Here is a 19,143-nt window from a genome sequence, read left to right on the forward strand (position 1 = left end):
CACTTTGATTAATAAAAGTACCAATTTCTTTCCATAAGAGTAAAATCTGTACATTATTCCAAACTTTGCCAGTGTGTGTGTGTGTGCGTATGTCTATATATACACATATATGTGTATATATATGTATATATATATATATATATATATACACATATATGTGTATATATATGTATATATATATATATATATATATATATATATATATATATATATATATATATATATATATATATATATATATATATTATAGAAAAGTATAATGATTATTGAAATACAGGGTTAATGAAAGTACTTAGTACTTAAAGGCATTGTCTACAAAAACATTTAAATAAAAAACAATTATGTCATCATTTACTCACCCTCATGTTGTTCCAAAACAATATGACTTCTTCATTGGAACACAAAAGGAGATGTTAGGCGAGTGAGTATTAGCCTCACTGACTTTCAGTGCATTTTTTTCCCCAAACAATGAAAGTAAATTGTGACTGAAGCCAACATTCTGCCCAACAAGTCCTTTTGTGTTCCACAGAAGAAAGTCAGACAGAGTAAATGATAACAGAACAGAAACGGGGGGGGGGGGGGGATAAACTGTACACCTGTGGGTGTTTTAAGAATGAAGAATAATTTTGTATTAATTTACTAGCAATGCATTGACTTGAGATCATCATTTCACAATGTAGGTGTTCTGACATGCTGCTTTAAGTTTACCATTATTTATAGGATATTTGTCAAGAACAGGAGTTCTGTGACAGTAAACAGAAAGTGACATCAAGCTGAAAGCTCACATTTAACCCGGGGCCTTTTAAAGGAAGGGATTTTAATGGTTTTCAAACCAAAGGGCAGCCTCAATGTGGATCTCTAATCACATATTAAACACTACACTTGTGATGATATCAAAATTAGAGATATCTAAAAAAAAAATCCAGCTGCCATTTAAACTATTGTGACATCATTGTTATTGTTACAAGTTAGGACAAATTTCCAGGAAGCCTACTTTTTATTAGGAATTTGGAGATTTGGATAGCACTGTGCTATTTATTATTACCTGGTTTGCTACAGTGGAGACCGGGGCTAGTTGTCACACAGAGAAGTTGTCATTATTAAAATTAGTTTGTTTAAAACACCTAGTTTAAAATACATTTCAATTAAAACTATTCCGGGTGTGTGTGTGTGTGTGTGTGTGTGTGTGTGTGTGTGTGTGTGTGTGTGATTTCTATCCTCCAAACTAAAATTCCACTATCATCATATTATTGCCATAGCTGTTGGTTAAAAAAAATACACCATCATACATCCAGGCAAGGGTAAACTACATAACGAAGGTAGATTTGAAGATTGAACTGTATTCTCAGGACAAAGGTATTTTTCATAAATGTTAGTTTGGGGTAAGTTGTCACATGTTTAAATGTTATAACTGTATACAATTTATTAAAATAATATTTGTTGGCTAAAACAATGGTTTAATGTTTTTGTATGTTATCTTTTTCATTTTTGTTGTTTCATTATATGTTTTGTGTTTCATAATTGTTTTGCAGCTTAAATTTTGCTGAAAAGCCTTTTTTCATTCTGACAACTTAACCCATAAAAAGTGACACCATGCACAGCATCGGGGGTCACAAAAGGTCAGCGTTCATTCAACAAACTGTATCTTTTTTCCTTGGAAATAACTGTACAAATGTATAAAAGCTTTTATGTAGCTAAGACATTAAGGTATATGCCTATCCAGAAATTAACTTTAAAAAATACCCTGAAAAATATTCACTGGAGTAAAAACTGTGACAACTAGCCCTGGTCTCCCCTACTTCCTGATGACATCATAAAGGTGCACTTTATGAAAACAGAGAATTCATCCAAATAAAAACAGCAAATTGGTCATGACTCATGTTCTGCAAAAACCTGCAATAAAATTTTCTGGCCTTTAAAGGCATACGTGTGATGGTTAAAAAAAAATCACCATAATAAGCTTTCCAACCCAGGATTGTACCTAGATGGAGCTACATTCCATTTAAATAAAAAAAAAACAATTGAGAAACTAAAAAATGCTTTGGCTTCTGGTTGACAGCATCACCCTCATTTTTTTCTTAGTTTTGTTTTAAGGCTACTTTTCCCTCCATTTCATCCTCTACTGTTCCTCACAGCTTTTTGCTTTTCTTAAACAAGCTCTTGATCTTGGAGCGTTTTTTCTCCCCATTATCGCAGGAGTCCGGGGAGGAGGTGGATTGGAGTTGCTTGGGCTCCTTGATAGCTTTGCCTTCTGTGTTGAGTGAGCTAATCGAGGGATACTGCCCCTCTGGAGGCGTCCCAACAGCTGGCAGCTGCCCCAAGCTGTATGACTTTTCCAGGATGCCATTGTAGGCCACAGATTTGGTGCCAGGGTGAAAGGTCAAACTCTGGGACTCTGGGAGGACGGAGGAGCGAGTGAGGTCAGGAGAGCCCTTATGAACTGAGGAGGAGTCAAGAGGAGATGAAGGGGAGGATGTGGAAAATGGCAAGCTCTCCAGAGCGACAGCCTGGGCCTCTTGCGTGAAGAGAAAAAGTTCCTCGTGAGAGATTTTGCGTGGCGGGGTGTCCGTGCCTGTAACACCGGTACTTTGAACACAGGAAGTGGAGAACTGCTTTCTGCCCAAAGAGGAACTGAGAGAGTCCGAGTCTGAGCAAGTGTCCTGAGTTTCCCTGTATAACAGGAACACAAACATGAATTTAACACAAACATACCAAGACAAAATGGTAACACTGTACAATAAGGTTCTTATTCATTAACATTAGTTAATGCACCAGGTATCATGAATAAACAATGAACAATATTTTTTACAGCATATATTAATATTGGTTAATGTTAATTTATGAAAATCCCACTTTTATTGTTAGTTCATGTTAGTTCTTAACGCGTTATCTAATGTTTCTATATACAACTTTTCATTTTATTTAAAAATTGAATTAGTATGTGCTGAACTGAACATTAATCAAGATTAAAAGTTTTGTTTATTGTTAATTCATGTTAACTCATCCACAAATGCAACCTTATAGTAAAGTGTTACTTACAAAATGCATCATAGAAAATCTAATCTAAGAATGTACATTCACTGGCTTTAATCACATTTAAACAGTTTATAAAGACAGGTAACAAGTTAGATGAAGACAGGTAACAAGTTACATAACACATTAAAAGGATAGTTCACTCAAACAATGATAATTCATCAAAATGTATTCCCCCTCATGTCAGTACCAACGCATATGACTTTCTTCCTTCCATTGAACAGAAAAGGAGATGTAGCCTTAAGGCTTGTTTACTATATACTTACCTGGTGAACAGGCTTCGCTTAGTTTGCCTACAAATGATGACAAAATGCAGCAACGTTTTTGTTCTGCCAATGTGCTCATTTGGTGATATTACTCCTGTTTGCACAAAACTCTACATTCTTGTCCTAGGAGAACTCGGCTAGTCGAAGAGCATTGATGATTAGTTAAAACTAATCGTGGGTGTGGTTTGAGCATTTAAAATCGCGCATGCCAGCTGAGTTGTTACCAAGGTTTCTGCTGTTAAAAAGGACAACTTTGAAGCCTGTCTCTCAGAGATTGTGCAGAAGTAAACTTTTTTTTTTAATATGATTCGCAGCACAAATTCCACAAAGACAGTGTGGCCACAACAAATGCATGGAGAGAGATTGGAGTTTTTAAAAATGGAAGGGGCTCTGTATCAAGTTTAATAAAGCAAAGAAGCAATACAGCACTAAAAGTGGCGGCCCACAGAGAAAAACCTGCATTTTAGGCATTACTTCCATGGCTGAAACAATATGTTAAAAACGTGACATCACCCTAAATGTAATAATTTTAAAACAACGTTGCACGTAGTATAAACACTGGCTTCGTTCGGCGAGGGTGCTTTAGTTCATCCAGGAGAAAAAACGTTTGGCTTCTTCCATAGTATAAATCAGGCTTCGCAGTCACTAACATTCTACCTAACATCTGGCAATTTTCATTTTTGGGTGAACTATCACTTCAGCACATGTTATAACTAGGGCTAAACCATTTTTAAATCAAATTAATTAAATTAAATGCTGATTAATTCATGGAATTATTTACAATTCATCGCATATACAAAACTTTGAAAAGAAAGGCCCTAAAAATATAATTCAATATATAATAATTTAATAATTATAACTAGTTATATTTAAATAATTACAGTACTGTATATTACAAACATAATTCAGTTAATTAAAATGCAGTACATTATTGTGGCAGATGAGTAAAGCATTTATTAGACAATACTAAGAGGCTTTAGAAGGCTATAATTTGTTATTTCCATATTACTGAACATTAGACTAACATTGGCCTACAGTCCACAGCAATCCATTTTGCAATTGAATCCATCAACCTTTCAAAGGACAATCTGTATAAGGGCTATTCTGAGTATGCGTCAATGTACTCATGCGTCAAAAACACAGCATTTTTAGGCCGCTGTATCAAGTCAACCGTAGTTTGAAACTTAGAAAAACAGACCCCTGCATTTGGAATTGTACTCTGTCCAGCTGTTTCAATGCAAGAATGCGTCTGTCGCTACTGTCAATCAAGCCTGAGTGTGGTTTTTTGTCTGTACAGCTGCTCATTCCCTGTACAGCTGGAGTTTTGCTTACTGCCCCCTGCTAAAAACAGGTGGTACTTCAAGCTTGAAATGCTCCAATGGTAGGAATATTTCTTATTATGTTCCAGAGACATGATTCATTGCGTAATTTTTTTTTACGTGTTACTATTTATATAATTAACCGTACAGAATATAGAAGCTGTAGATGTCCTACCCCTTCCTTTCAACATTGAAGATGATGTGTTCATCGTCTCCTTCAGGTCTGTAGGCCAAGGGGGCGGAGGCCATGGATAAAAGGTCAGGGTCAGCTGAGAGGGATGAGGGCTGAGACAGAAGACTTCTGCGAGAACGACAAACACTGCTGTTGCGGGTCAGAGGAGGTCGAATCAATGTAGCTATAAAGAAACAGAGATAATTAAGCACAATCTCACCCAAAAAAAAAAAAAAATGTATTTTTAACCAAGACAGTTAATTAATGCTGCCTTCTTTGGAATTATCCTACTTCCCACTTGTGAAGTCATAAGTATGTGTATGTCACGTTCAAGTGCTTTGTTGTCAGAGAGAATATGAAACATTGAGGACGGCAGGTTCACTCTTACATCTTCAGTTAGTTGTTATTCAGTCCATATTAATTTTTGTCAAATACATGCTGTATTCTCAGGTGTATAAAATACAATATGCATCAAATGGTTCCTGATATAAATAAATGTATATGACCTAAAAGGCAAACACTAACAAGGTAGCTACATTTAGAAAAATAAACAATAGTAAAACACTACAGAAACCGTACTCTCCTCGCCTGTGTTGAAAGATTATGGCTCCTCTCAATTACGAATCTCGGGTATCAACATTATTTTTTACTTTTCCCAGTCGTAATTACTATTTGAGGGGGCGTTCATGCGCAAATTCTGAGTTGGAAACTTGTACTTAGGATAATAGCACATGAAGGCAACATAAGAATGTACAGTATGAATGTACAAGAGTGTACAGTGTCCAATAAGAAGTCCAATGTTGAAATATTAAAGAGAAAATGTCCTTGCTTTTCTCCCAATGTTGGCTTTACAGAGTGGAACTTACAGGTGAACTGTGGAATGATAGGTGGCGTATCCTCGTCAAGATCGTCCACCCCTCCAGTGATCGGATAGGGTGGCACAGACATCCGCGGCATGACCACCCAGCTGTGGTCTGCATACAGCGAGGCAGTGAGGTTGGGCAGCCCAGAATTATTAACCACTGGAAAGCCACACAGCTTCTCTATCTGCTGCCAGCGGTGAAGACGTTCCCGCAAACATGCTGTGACCTCTGACAGTGATTTTCTAAACAAAAAACACAGATAAGCATTCATGTAACCTGGGTAACCATTAGCTTCTTCTTTTATTAGGGGTGTGCATGTGTGTAGGTGGTTGGTGAGTGCTTGTGTAACGTGTGTGCTTACTTAGCCTCAAGTATTTTGTGGTCTACTTCATCCAAAGATGAGCTGTGAGCAACATGGAGGGTGCCAAACACAGAGTTCCTCTTCTTTTTTATCTTTTCTGCCTGAAAACCAAACAATGTACACACACAAATGCACAAATCAATAATGAAAATACAATGATATTGCAGGGAGATGCACTAAACAAGTGGGATCTACACATTTATGGAATGTACTGAGCGCTTTCTCATCTCTCCCACTGCAATGATTGCTAATTGCTTTTGCATAATGGCTTGATGACTCATTCCAGATGCAAACAACAAAAGGAAAAACAAACTATGTAGTTAAAAAGTAATTTACCCGCATCATTAGAAATCTAAATTAGAGGGGGAAAGTTTCATTGTAATTTTGTTAGTCACAGAGAGAGAAAATGAAAGGGGTGTTTGTTTGTAAGCGGGTTTTTATTTTAAACTGAAAAAGTGTTAAATTCTGAATTAACTTAAATTTAAAGTGTTTAACACCTTCTCTGGTTAGCACTTGTTTTAACTTCCAGACATCTTTAAGTGCATAATGATTGATATTTAAATGTAAATGTTTTATAACACTAGGAACCAATTCCAATTTTGGTAGTCTCATGTAGCCACACTTTTTACAAACAACATAAAGTCTGGTCCACATTGCAGTTTATTCTGGCCGAGAACAACCTACTTAGACAGGAAGAAACCATCTGACCATTGCAGTATAGGGACAAGTTTATCCGAACTAGATTATACTACAATAATACACCCATGTGACAAAAAAAGAACAATTAATGCCAGAGTAATATAACACAAAGTATAGTAATATACTGTAAATGTTAGGCTTGGAATCTATGCCTTTTTTACGCATCGGTAATCAGAACGTTTTCCAGCTGATTATCGATCTATATGTGCATTTTTCCAGATATAAATACAGCTACTCATTGCACAATAGTTTTTGTAAATATTGTATTTCTTAACACAACTTTGGTAAAGTGTGGGCAGCAGGGTAACTTAAAGGGGGCTGCACACCAGACGGGTCTGGCAGAAGACATGGCATGTTCTAAAATTAGAAACAACAATTTTCCATAAAGGTACGCACACCGGCTGGGCCCAGCAACGACTCCAGAGGCTGTTCAAAATTCTGGAGCACCACAGAATGCAACTCACATAGTTTTCCATTAAATTCGACTTAAATCATTGTCAAAGGGATTATTTACTCTAGCCATCACTGAATTATACAGTTGAAGTCAGAAGTTTACATACAACTTAGCCAAATACATTTAAACTCAGTTTTTCACAAGTCCTGACATTTAATCGTAGAAAACATTGCCTGTCTAAGGTAAGTTAGGTTCACTACTTTATTTGAAGAATGTGATATATAACACATATATATATATAAATCAGGATAATTGCAGAGAGAATTATTTATTTCAGCTTTTATTTCTTTCATCACATTCCCTGTGGGTCAGAAGTTTACTTACACTTTGTTTGTATTTGGTAGCATTGCCTTTAAATTGTTTAAATTGGGTCAAATGTTTTGGGTAGCCTTCCAAAAGCTTCTCACAATAAGATGCTGGAATTTTGGCCCATTCCTCCAGACAGAACTGGTGTAACTGAGTCAGGTTTGTAATCCTCCTTGCTCGCACACGCTTTTTCAGTTCTGCCCACAGATTTTCTATTGGATTGAGGTCAGGGCTTTGTGATGGCCACTTCAATACCTTGACTTTGTTGTCCTTAAGCCATTTTGCCACAACTTTGGAGGTATGCTTGGGGTCATTGTCCATTTGGAAGACCCATTTGTGACTGAGCTTTAACTTCCTGGTTGATGTCTTGAGATGTTGCTTCAATATAGCCACATAATTTTCCTTCCTCATGATGCCATCTATTTTGTGAAGTGCACCAGTCCCTCCTGCGGCAAAGCACCCCATAACATGATGCTGCCACCCCCATGCTTCATGGTTGAGATGGTGTTCTTCGGCTTGCAAGCCTCACCCTTTTTCTTCCAAACATAACGATAGTCATTATGGCAATTTTGTTTCATCAGACCAGAGGACATTTCTCCAAAAAGTAAGATCTTTGTTCCCATGTGCACTTGCAAACTGTGGTCTGGCTTTTTATGGCAGTTTTGGAGCAGTGGCTTCTTCCTTGCCGAGCAGCCTTTCAGGTTATGTCGATATAGGACTCATTTTACTGTGGATATAGATACTTGTCTACCTGTTTCCTCCAGCATTTTCACAAGGTCTTTTGCTGTTGTTCTGGGATTGATTTGCACTTTTCGCACCAAACTACGTTCATCTTTAGGAGACAGAATGCAACTCCTACCTGAGCGGTATGATGGTAGCATGGTCCCATGGTGTTTATACTTGCGTGCTATTGTTTGTACAGATGAACGTGGTACCTTCAGGCATTTGGAAATTGCTCCCAAGAATGAACTAGACTTGTGAAGGTCCACAATTTTTTTTCAGAGGTCTTGGATGATTTCTTTTGATTTTCCCATGATGTCAAGCAAAGAGGCACTGAGTTTGAAGGTAGGCCTTAAAATACATCCACAGGTACACCTCCAATTCAGTACACCTCCTATCAGAAGCTAATTGGCTAATTGTCTAAAGGCTTGACATCATTTTCTGGAATTTTCCAAGCTGCTTAAAGGCACAGTTAACTTAGTGTATGTACATTTCTGACCCACTGGAATTGAGATCCTAATAAATGTACATTTAATCATTTAAAAGCAAAAATGTACAACAAGTCTGCTAGATTTACCCACTAAATTAAGATGGAAATGTGTCATCACAGTCTGTGAAAAGGGTCCATTGCCATAATTTAAAAAAAAGGCAACTTCCAATAGAAAAATCTGTTGCGAGGTAAATCAGGTATTTCCTGCCCTGTCAGAAAGTGACAAAATAAACAGCTCACCTCGTCTTTTGCGACTGAGAGCTGCAGCTCGGCATGCTGTTTTTTGATGTTGTAGTACTGTACTTCTACTTCATGTGTGAGCTGTAGCCACGTCTGCAGAGCTTCAGGCACCAACCATTCAGACTGCATCTCCTTCTCTGCTCTCTTCAGAGCCATTCGCACCTGGAAACACCCAACATCAGATTAAGACACTAGCGCTCAGATATTTTTTAGCTTTACATGTCAAATATGTGGGATGACTAACTAAAACAACTACTTGAGGAACATTGCCGCCATCTAGTGGCAGATGTGCAAAAAATAAGATGACGACGTTGTAAGGAAAGGCTAAAGAGAAGCATTGGTACTTAACACTGCTGGTGATTGCTGGACATTAGTACAAACATTAACACATTGAAAAGCTATGAATTAATACAGATTACTTGTCATTTTATTAATTCATTTACTTATTATTGGGTGAACTATCCCTTTAAGACCAACTCATGTCTAGTGTGATTAGGTTTCTACCTGCACTAGTTCCTCCTCTGCGTATTTGAGTCTGCTGAGTTCACATTCAGCCCCCTCTCGCAGCTCTCGCAGTCTACTGGCTTCTTTCTTAGCTCCATTGATCTCATCACGCATCTTCTGCTCAAGGTTCTGCTTCTCCACCACCACTGTCCGGTTCTCCTCCTGAGCCTTTTCCAACCTAATAAGACCAGAGAGTATTAAATCTGACTTCAAGTCACTTCTGAAATCTGGTGTGTCCTGTATCCAAACTCAAAACCTAAAAGAGCCAATAAAGCAGTGGCAATTTAAAGGTACTTACATAAAAGCTTAAAGGGATAATTCACCCAAAAATTAAAATTCTGTCATCATTTACTCACCCTCTTGTCATTTCAAACCCACATGACTTCCGTGGAACACAGGAATGTTAGGCAGAATGACAGCTTCAGTCACCATTCACTTTTAGTGCATCTTTTATCTATTCAATAAAAGTTGTATAGTGAAATGGTGACTGAGACTGAACAGTTTGTGTTACATCTCCATTTGTGTTCCACTGCCAAAAGAAAGTCATAAGGGTTTGGAACAACTTCAGGGTCAGTAAAAGAATTTTCATTACTGGATAGTTTACCCATCTCACTGGGTGAATTTTCCCTTTAAAGACCCCGTGAGATGGCTTGACAAGTGCAGATTTCTTTCCTTTCTTGACATATTTCCTATTGAAACAGGTAATTGGGATATGAACATATTGAAGGACTCAACCTTTTTTTAAATAGCCAAAAGACTTAAGCTTACGTAACAGCCATGAATCATGATTTGCTGTTGCTACTTGGAGGCATGCAGGTGGCCATTTATAATTTTGGGGAAGGGACATTCTAACTTTGGAGATCATTTTAATGGACAATTATTTGGATACACCCATTAGTGTATCGATATGTTTGATCAGAAAAGAAATACTACAAAATTTAAATGAGTATTACTGCTAGATGTGAATTTTGTACACATTTAAGCCCCAAGTACATTTCGGTCAGAAGCGAACGCTAGGGGTCTGTGTAAAGGACGCGCAACGCAAATTTCATCATCAGCAGAGTGCTCGAGCACTGAAAGCATGCTGGCTGATTTTCTAACCGAGCATACTCTGAACGTGCAGTTTGTGCATGGAATTATTTGCACTAATTGATGGGTCCACAAGGTGGCAGCACTCACAGTTGAGCCGTTGCTGTCACGAAGAAGCACTAGAAGAAGATGTAATTGCCAATAAACATCAGAGGACGAAGGTGGAAACAACAATAATGCATGTGTGAGGAGGTCAGGAGATACCTGCATTTGTTTAACTTGAGTCTGAAGAAATATAAAGACATCATTATATGTCTAAACTCCTGAAGAGAAATAGTCCAGTATCTCATAGCAGTTGTAGCGCACATGCGCCAACCGCCTGTGTATGCGCACATTGTCAAATGAAGTATACTTTAAAAGGCTAGCATTCAAATGTATGCGTCGAAACTAAAGTATACTTTGGGCTTTATGAATACACCTGCATAGAGATGGCCTCAAAGCTTACACACATGGACTAAAAGCCTACTAAAACTCTAAAACTCCATAAAACTTACTTTCATGGAGGCAGATGATATGATTAGCCTGAATATTCCATGTATTTATTCAAACATGCAAAGTCTTTCTTTCACTGTCTGCTATTTGCTCTCTCGCTCTCTCTCACACACACACACACACACACACACACACACACACACACACACACACACACACACAATCACACTCACCGGCTCTGTAGCTCTGTCAGGCTCAGTTCAGCATGCTGCAGACTCTCCAGGTCTTTCATCATCTGAGAGATGTGAATTTTAGACGATTTGTTCTGTATGTATGCAAACCAGCATCCCCCAACTCCAATGATGATGGAAATCATCAAAATAAAGTCCTTCACCCAGTTATGGTGTGGACCTAGAGGAAGAAGAGAGAAAAAGAGGGAATGTTTTGATACCTCCTCTTACAAAAATCTAGAGTTCATAGCAAATTTGCCAAAAACTTGCCGCAAATTCTCCACTGATTATTTTCACAAATTGTCCATTGTTGCCAAAGGTTTGCTGCAGGTTCACCACTACCAGTGAAGAGCTGAAAACTTCTGGCAAACATCTGCAGCGAATCACAAGCTCATTTGCATGTGAAAATAATGAGTGGCAAATTTGTGGCAAGTATGCAGCTAGTAATTGAACTCTACACTTTTTGTAAGGGTCGCTTAATTTAAAAAATGTAATCAGCATAATTAAAAGTTTACACTGAACATACAAGCTTACGTGGACACACTTACGTAGTGGAGGCCCAAAAAGGACTGCGTCTAACGCTTTTAGATTTAATTTCTGTTTATGTCGTTGGTCTAATATCTTTAGCTGCATTGACATAAATGACGGTTCATTGGCTGCTATTCTGTAACAAAAAGAAAAACACAGCAAGTCAGAGGGTGAGAATGCGAGTCATGGTCATTCAAACTCAGTCTGTTTCCAGTTAAATGCCTAAAAAGATTGACTTTGAATGTCAGGGTCAAGTGTAGCTCAATAAAAGGACGTCTAGAATTCTCTCTGGGGTAAATGTCTGAGAAAATGCCAGGGTGAAAAAACACATTCTTATTAAAGTATGCACTGGTATACATTGGTTTAGGGGAAGAGCATGTATTTATGTATCTATCTGTGTGTATGAATGGCAACCTCAAGCTGAAAGAACTGATTTTAAGCAGCAAGTACTAGATGACTGAAAGATCACATGTGCTGCCACACACATACTGGGCATAGCTGCAGGTGAAAGGTGATCTGGAGCTGTGACATCATTTCATGAGTCATGGAGAAGTGGCAATGAGAGGAAACTCAACACTCTAAATCTTTCTTCAACCCCCACACTGGCACATGCACGTCTCCAAAGGCTGTGCACCCACACGTTATAACCACTAGGGGGAAGCACTGTTGCTAAAAATTTCAGGAATGACCAGGACTGTAACTTTTCTGCATGCATTTTGCTTTATTGGTGTAGTAGCATTTAATAACGGTGTTATTAAATGTTAAACAAATACTTCACAAACTTTTTTTTTTTTTTACTTTAAATTAAAAAAAAGGTATGACTTTTATTTGCTACTATTTTTAATTAGTTTCATATCACTATTAGCTTCTTTCACACTTTCACATAATAAGTGTGTGTGGTTACCGAGGTAGCGTGTTGCCGTCTACTTTAAAATCTCTGAAGTTTCTTTCGTACTGAGGAAGCTCCACTGACTCTTTTAGCCACTGGACTGCATCCTCCATTGTCCAGTTATGCACTAAGAAAGAGAGAGACAGAGACACAGAGAGGAGGCACATGAACAAAACTTGTTGGTTCTTTAAATTGGAGCTGTAATTTTATAAATGCGCCTATAAAACAGCCTACACAAAAGGAAGAAAAGCATTGTATGGCTATTGAGCTTTAAGAACATGTTCAGCTGAACGTTAAAAAACACTGTTTTTAAACAGATTCTAAAAAACCTCCTTTGTCTTCCAAACTCTCTCAAAAAATTAAAACAATTTAATTCACATTGAAAAAGATACACACATCAGCTTTACATTTATTTTCAATGTCTTTGGTCAATGTAATAAATGAAAACATATGTGAAAAATGTATACAGTGACCCCAAAATGCTGAATACTTAAAGGGATAGTTCACCCAAAAATGAAAATTCTCTCATCATTTACAAACCTTCATACCATCCCAGATGTGTATGACTTTCTTTCTTCTGCAGAACACATATTATGATTTTTAGAAGAATATTTCAGCTCTGTAGGTCCATACAATGCAAGTGAATGGGTGCCAAAATGCTGATGCCCAAAAAGCACATAAAGGCATCACAAAAGTAATCCACACAACTCCAGTGTTTAAATCCATATCTTCAGAAGTGATATGATAGGAATGGGTGAGAAACCGATCACTTTTTAAGTCCTTTTTTGCTAGAAATTCTTCTCCCTGCCCAGTAGGGGGCGATATGCATGTAGAATGTGAATGTGAAAACACATGAAGAAGAATGTCAAAGTGAAAGTTAAAGTGGTGATTGACTGAGCAGGGATAGAGTAAAAAATAAATAGTTATTTATAGTTAAAAAAAAAAAAAAAGGACTTAAATATTGAACTGTTTCTCACCCACACCTATCATTTAACTTCTGAAGACATGGATTTAACCACTTGAGTCTTATGGATTACTTTTATACTGATGTATGTGATTTTTGGAGCATCAAAATTTTGGTACCCATTGACTTGCATTGTATGGACCAAAAGAGCTGAGAAATTCTTCTAGAAATCTTCATTTGAGTTCATCAGATAAAAGAAAGTTATACACATCTGGGATGGCATAAGGGTGAGTAAATGATAAGACAATTTTCATTTTTGGGTGAACTATCACTTTAAGCCACACTTAAAGATGTATACATGTTATTGCATTAGATACTGTAGCAAAATATCAAATCAGGTGAAACATGGCACAAGCACACTTTTCAAGCAAAATAAATAAATAAATTAATAATAAAACAATAGCTATCGTCTTACTGTTCAAAATGAAGACAAAAAAGTATTGGACACTTTGCGGTTGTCAAACCTAGAGGAACATATCCACAATAATAAAAATAGCAATAATATTTTTTTATTTCTATATCATGTTTCACAAACTCAAGGTTGCTTAATGCAAATGAATACAGCAAAAAAAAATAAAAAAAATTAAAAAAAATAAAAGAGTTACAAAAAGGTAGAAAAACAAATAATTGAGAATCAGTAGATAATGTGCTGAACTACCTCTACATATGTGACCTTGAACTGAATTACTTCATACACCAATTAAAATTACCATGGGACCAGGTGATTAAAAGTAATTGCAAAAAATAACTAAGCAATTTGAAGTTATTTCTGAGAAAATCTCAGTTCTGCAGAAGTTAGTTCTGTATCTCTAGTTCTGTAAGTGTGACTTAAGTGTCCAAATACTTATTGAGGCTATTGTATTTTCTCAACTCACATACAAACACATTGAAAGAACAGGGTGAACTTGCAAGGTATTGTACAGGGAACTGCAGTATACAGGCCCACTCATGGTGAATGGAACAATTACTTTTATTAGTTTTAGCCAATCCATTTCAAAACAATATTTAATGACTCAGCTATAATATTCCTTACTCAAACTGACATTAAACCAGACCCAAACAACAGCATGCACACTACTTAATAGTAATCTACACAATGGGGTACTCCAGTGTCTTCTCAGGTTACTCAGAGTTACTCACAGTGCATGATGCTGTGAGATGCCATCACTCCATTTCAGTGGCTCAATGGGTAACAGACTGTCTTTGTTTAGAGTCCTGTGCGCAAGTTTGGCTACTTCATTGACAACACTATTCATACAATCTATGACATCATCCACTGTTTAGGACTACCCCACTAGTGTATGACTGCAGAGACCAAGTACTGGCCAACAAAATGCAGTGCTTGCAGCTTGTGTTACTAAGTAGTTATTTAGCAACATTTTAATCCAAACTGATTTACAGTACACCCTGAGTTCAAAATTAACTTTTGGTGGGTTAATTGAGAAAATGTATATATTAAAAATGCACCCTTGTCCATAAAACAATGGGCTTCTTAAGCTCTTTTCCCTTGCATATGTGTGGCAAACAGCACAGGTCATTGTGTAACTGGCAGATTTATTCAAGATGAGTCACTCTCTTCACAAAAATGTGAAGACACAAGTGCTTGTTTTCCCTCATATTTCCATTTTGATGGCTTACTGTGAGGAATATTACACATATATGTCACCACATGGAGTTACATTAACATTTGTACTGATTTAAAAGTTGTTAGAAGACACACGCTTCCGGTGCATGTTCATGAGTGCATGAGAGAAGCTTGTTCACAGTCGCACACGTGTTCGAGCATTGTAGCACTTTTTAGTACTTTACCTTCTGATATCTTCCAGCCCTTCCATAGCTCCTCCACTGTGATGTGCTGGTCCTCTCTGTGAAGATTGCTGTGTTTATTGGTCTGGTGCTGCTTCATGTCCTCTATAATAAACTGCAGATGAACACCAAGACAACATTAGCGCACACACCACAGGAACATGACTTCTAATGAATTCGTTCATGGGATATACCAGGCATATCATGCCCAAGGGCTGATTATGTTATATTTGGCTTCAGAAACAAACAGAGCATTTTAATAGATTCAAAAATGCCTTTTTAATACCATGCAAATATTTTTCATGCAACAAAACAGGAGAAACATCTTATCATATTTGCATATTAGAGCTACTGCATCACATGACATGTATTTATTAAGCAGATGCTTTCATCCAAGAGCAAAGTAGGGTTTTATTGCACAATAAAATATTAGAAGAATATGACAAGCATTCTACATAAGCATGAAGCTCTCTGTGGTAAAGTCTGTGTAGACAGCATATCTATCTGTGGTTCTTCCCAACTGTATGCATTACATAAATGGAGCAAACAGGTTTTGTAAAAATGGCCCTTGTGTTCAACACAGTTTTATCCAACTAACGAGGGAAAAGGCATTTTAGAAGGCGTGTAGGCTTACTTAGCAACTCTCTCACACACACATGCAAACACACACACACTCAGGAATCTGCTGTGTCCTGAAAGAGGACACCAACTTTCAGTGGCTGTAAGAAGGAGAAATTCTTGGGACCAGAAGCACCTGCCATGACCAGAAAGAATCCTCAAAACACACACCATGACCCAACTAAGCATACACATATACACAAAATATACAAAAGAATAAATATATGCACAAACTCACATTTGAAATATCAAAGTTGCCTGTGCAACAAATCTGAACAGAACAGGAGTGTGTAGGGGAAATCGCTAAATTCACAGGGCCTGGGACAAAAGTTGTATGGGTGGGCCTGCCTTCCTTGTGTAAAACGAGTAGAATATACCATATTGAACCTCCATGACGACGGCACTGGATAGCGATACAGGCAGTTTCACTCTCAGTCTTGAGGTTGTGGGTGAATCAAAAGGAAATAGTGAGGGTCTCCACCCACTCTATGTCGTGACGTCTGTAGGTAATGTGTGGGCAAACAATCTGCATTTGCTAGATCACTGATTCTCAACTGGTGGGTTGAGAAAATGGGTCACAGGTCATGTAAACGAAATAGTTGAGCATAGTAAAGAAAGCAAAATAAATAGATTTCAAATTTAAAACGGACAAGAAAACACTTCAAACATCTTTTGTTGTTCAATCAAACACGACTGTATTTTCGGGCAAATTCATCAGTCACTTGGTAGAAGCTGGCCAAACTAATGTCCTGGTCCTGTTTTACTCCAAATATATAAAAAATAACAAATAAGAAATTATATTTTGCATATAGAAAATGAAACCTACTGTTAGGGCCATTAGGATTAAGACTGACATTATTTCCATGACAGTTGCACACATTTTAGCTCCCAGTTTTCATTACCAGAATGAAAATAATAATAATAATAATAATAAATAAATGGTTTATGATCCTCTTATTACTGCAACATTAAACAAATTATACATTATTTAAACTGTAGTAAGTATTTATACTTTTTAGAAGTTCTCCCTTGGTACTGCCTTTAATTAAGAAAAATCATTGTACAATAGCACTTTATAATGTAATATATTACAATTTGTATTACGGTAATAAGAATCATGAAGCCATTGAAAATCAAAAGACAGACATCTAAATTATCAAATTTCCTATTTAGCCTGTGTTATATGTTATAATCATTTTTCATACTGTATAGTTTGCCTATTAAGTTCATGGTAATATACATTTCAATGTTTAATTTTAAGAACATTTTGTTTACTTTTGTACAATAAATAATTCTGCTGCTATCTTGGATTGGCACTTGATGTTCAATGTAAAATCTGGGTCCTGAAGCAAAACCAACTGAGAACCACTGTGCTAGTTTATAAAAATTTTTGTAGTAGACAATCAGGTTTATGAGCATGTTGTGGTATAACAGGCTGATGGTGATTTTCAATAGCTATTACATTTATACTATTACTACAACATACTATTATTATAAAAATGTTATAACCTTTGTGATGTTAATATTAACAGCAATAAAACAAAAACATCAAATAGGTTTTGTTTTATCAGTACATGTACAGTTCTACAGTAAATGTGTCAGCAGTAGGACAGGGGGCAAGGGATTTTGGCTGAGAGGTACATTGTGGGATTTACATTTTTGTGGTGGTGTCAGTTTTCAGAAAAGATGGTACCTTCCACTTCTCCGTGTGTGTGTGTGTGAGGGAGAGAGAGAGAGAGAGGACATGTCAAACTTGACCCCATCACCACACATAAACACACACATGCCTCAAAACTTCAAACACTCCTCTTTCACTGTTCAAAAACACTTCACATAATCTTTTAGTGCCACATGAATATTCATCGTTGTGCATACATTTTATTAAAAAGAGAAGCTTTGTTTTATCAAAAACGATAAAATAATACACAATAATAATACAAGATAATAAAACACAAAGTACTTTCTGAGGCAAAATGGCAATTAGCATGCATAGTCACCGAAATCACGTCACAGCTAAAGATTATCTTAGGCACAGAGTGCATTGCATGTTTAGAACACGTTTAGAAAGCTATGCATTTCACACTTTTAAATGCCTGTTGGGCCATGCATAAAACTTTAAACAATCAAAAAAACAAAACAACAACAAATGATGAAAATATGCTTTGATCTGTGCAGATGAATATGTTTAGATGTTTTGCCATGTATACACCAACACTCACACATTTGCACATACACAAGTAATAGAGTAGCCCTATGGGAGAAGTTCCCATCAATGTTCTCTTTCCCTATCTCTCTCGCTTTCTTTTGCAAGGAAGAACAACCGTCAACTTTGCCCTTTGAGGTCCCTGGAAGGATCAAGCTTTACTGACAACCCCCCCCCATCACAAAATGCATGCACACATATAGAAACACACTCCAATGCTTGTATTATTGCATGCATCAAATGAGGGACAACTCCAAATTTCAGATTAAGGATATACATTTTCCAGACCAAAACTAAATGCTCACCTCCACGCTCTCATTGACTTCAATTCCTCCATCGTTATCATCATCTAGCTGCTTGTGAATGTGCCGCAGTGCCTCTAAACTGAAGCGGTCGGCTTCGTTCACACATGGAGGGATGACTGTCGAACATGGGTCTACAAAGAGAGAGAGAGAGAGACAATAAATTCACCTTAGTCGGGGAACAATTGTTGCATTTTTCTCCGTAAGTCACAAATCTACCTGTCATCTTTTGGTATAAGAAAAATTTATATATACTGTATATACACTCACCAGCCACTTTATTAGGTACACCTGTACATCTACTTATTCATGCGATTATCTAATCAGCCAATAGGGTGGCAGCAGTGTAATTTATAAAATCCTGCAGATATGGGTCAGGAGCTTCAATTAATTTTCTCATCAACCAACAGAATGGGGAAAAATGTGATCTCAGTGATTTAGACTGTGGCATGTTTGTTGGTGCCAGATGGGCTGGTTTGAGTATTTCTGTAACTGCTGATCTCCTGGGATTTTCATGCACAACAGTCTCTAGAATTTACTCAGAATTGTAAAGTTCACTTTATGGTAGAGAATAATATGGGCTCTATTTTCGTGAACACGCAAAGTGACATCTTATCCAATTTTCCTAATTTTCACTAATTCTAAGTGCAATTTT

The 19,143-nt window shown here is 37.1% G+C and overlaps 1 protein-coding gene across 1 annotated transcript in view; it reads right to left on the reverse strand.

The window, feature by feature from the left end:
* Window positions 1-280: 280 nt before the first annotated feature.
* Window positions 281-19,143, reverse strand: part of stim2b (stromal interaction molecule 2b) — a 54,549-nt gene continuing 35,686 nt past the window's right edge. The window contains exons 2-12 of the mRNA XM_051710662.1: window positions 18,492-18,622; window positions 15,369-15,480; window positions 12,611-12,722; window positions 11,727-11,842; window positions 11,182-11,359; window positions 9,428-9,605; window positions 8,924-9,085; window positions 6,015-6,115; window positions 5,657-5,895; window positions 4,794-4,974; window positions 281-2,670 (exon numbers count right to left, since the gene is read on the reverse strand). Of these exons, the coding sequence (XP_051566622.1) occupies window positions 2,130-2,670; window positions 4,794-4,974; window positions 5,657-5,895; window positions 6,015-6,115; window positions 8,924-9,085; window positions 9,428-9,605; window positions 11,182-11,359; window positions 11,727-11,842; window positions 12,611-12,722; window positions 15,369-15,480; window positions 18,492-18,622 (2,051 nt within the window). The 3' untranslated portion in view covers window positions 281-2,129. The remainder of the gene's footprint in view (window positions 2,671-4,793; window positions 4,975-5,656; window positions 5,896-6,014; window positions 6,116-8,923; window positions 9,086-9,427; window positions 9,606-11,181; window positions 11,360-11,726; window positions 11,843-12,610; window positions 12,723-15,368; window positions 15,481-18,491; window positions 18,623-19,143) is intronic.

The sequence above is a fragment of the Myxocyprinus asiaticus genome, chromosome 1 (assembly GCF_019703515.2).
Source record: "Myxocyprinus asiaticus isolate MX2 ecotype Aquarium Trade chromosome 1, UBuf_Myxa_2, whole genome shotgun sequence".
NCBI lineage: Eukaryota > Metazoa > Chordata > Actinopteri > Cypriniformes > Catostomidae > Myxocyprinus > Myxocyprinus asiaticus.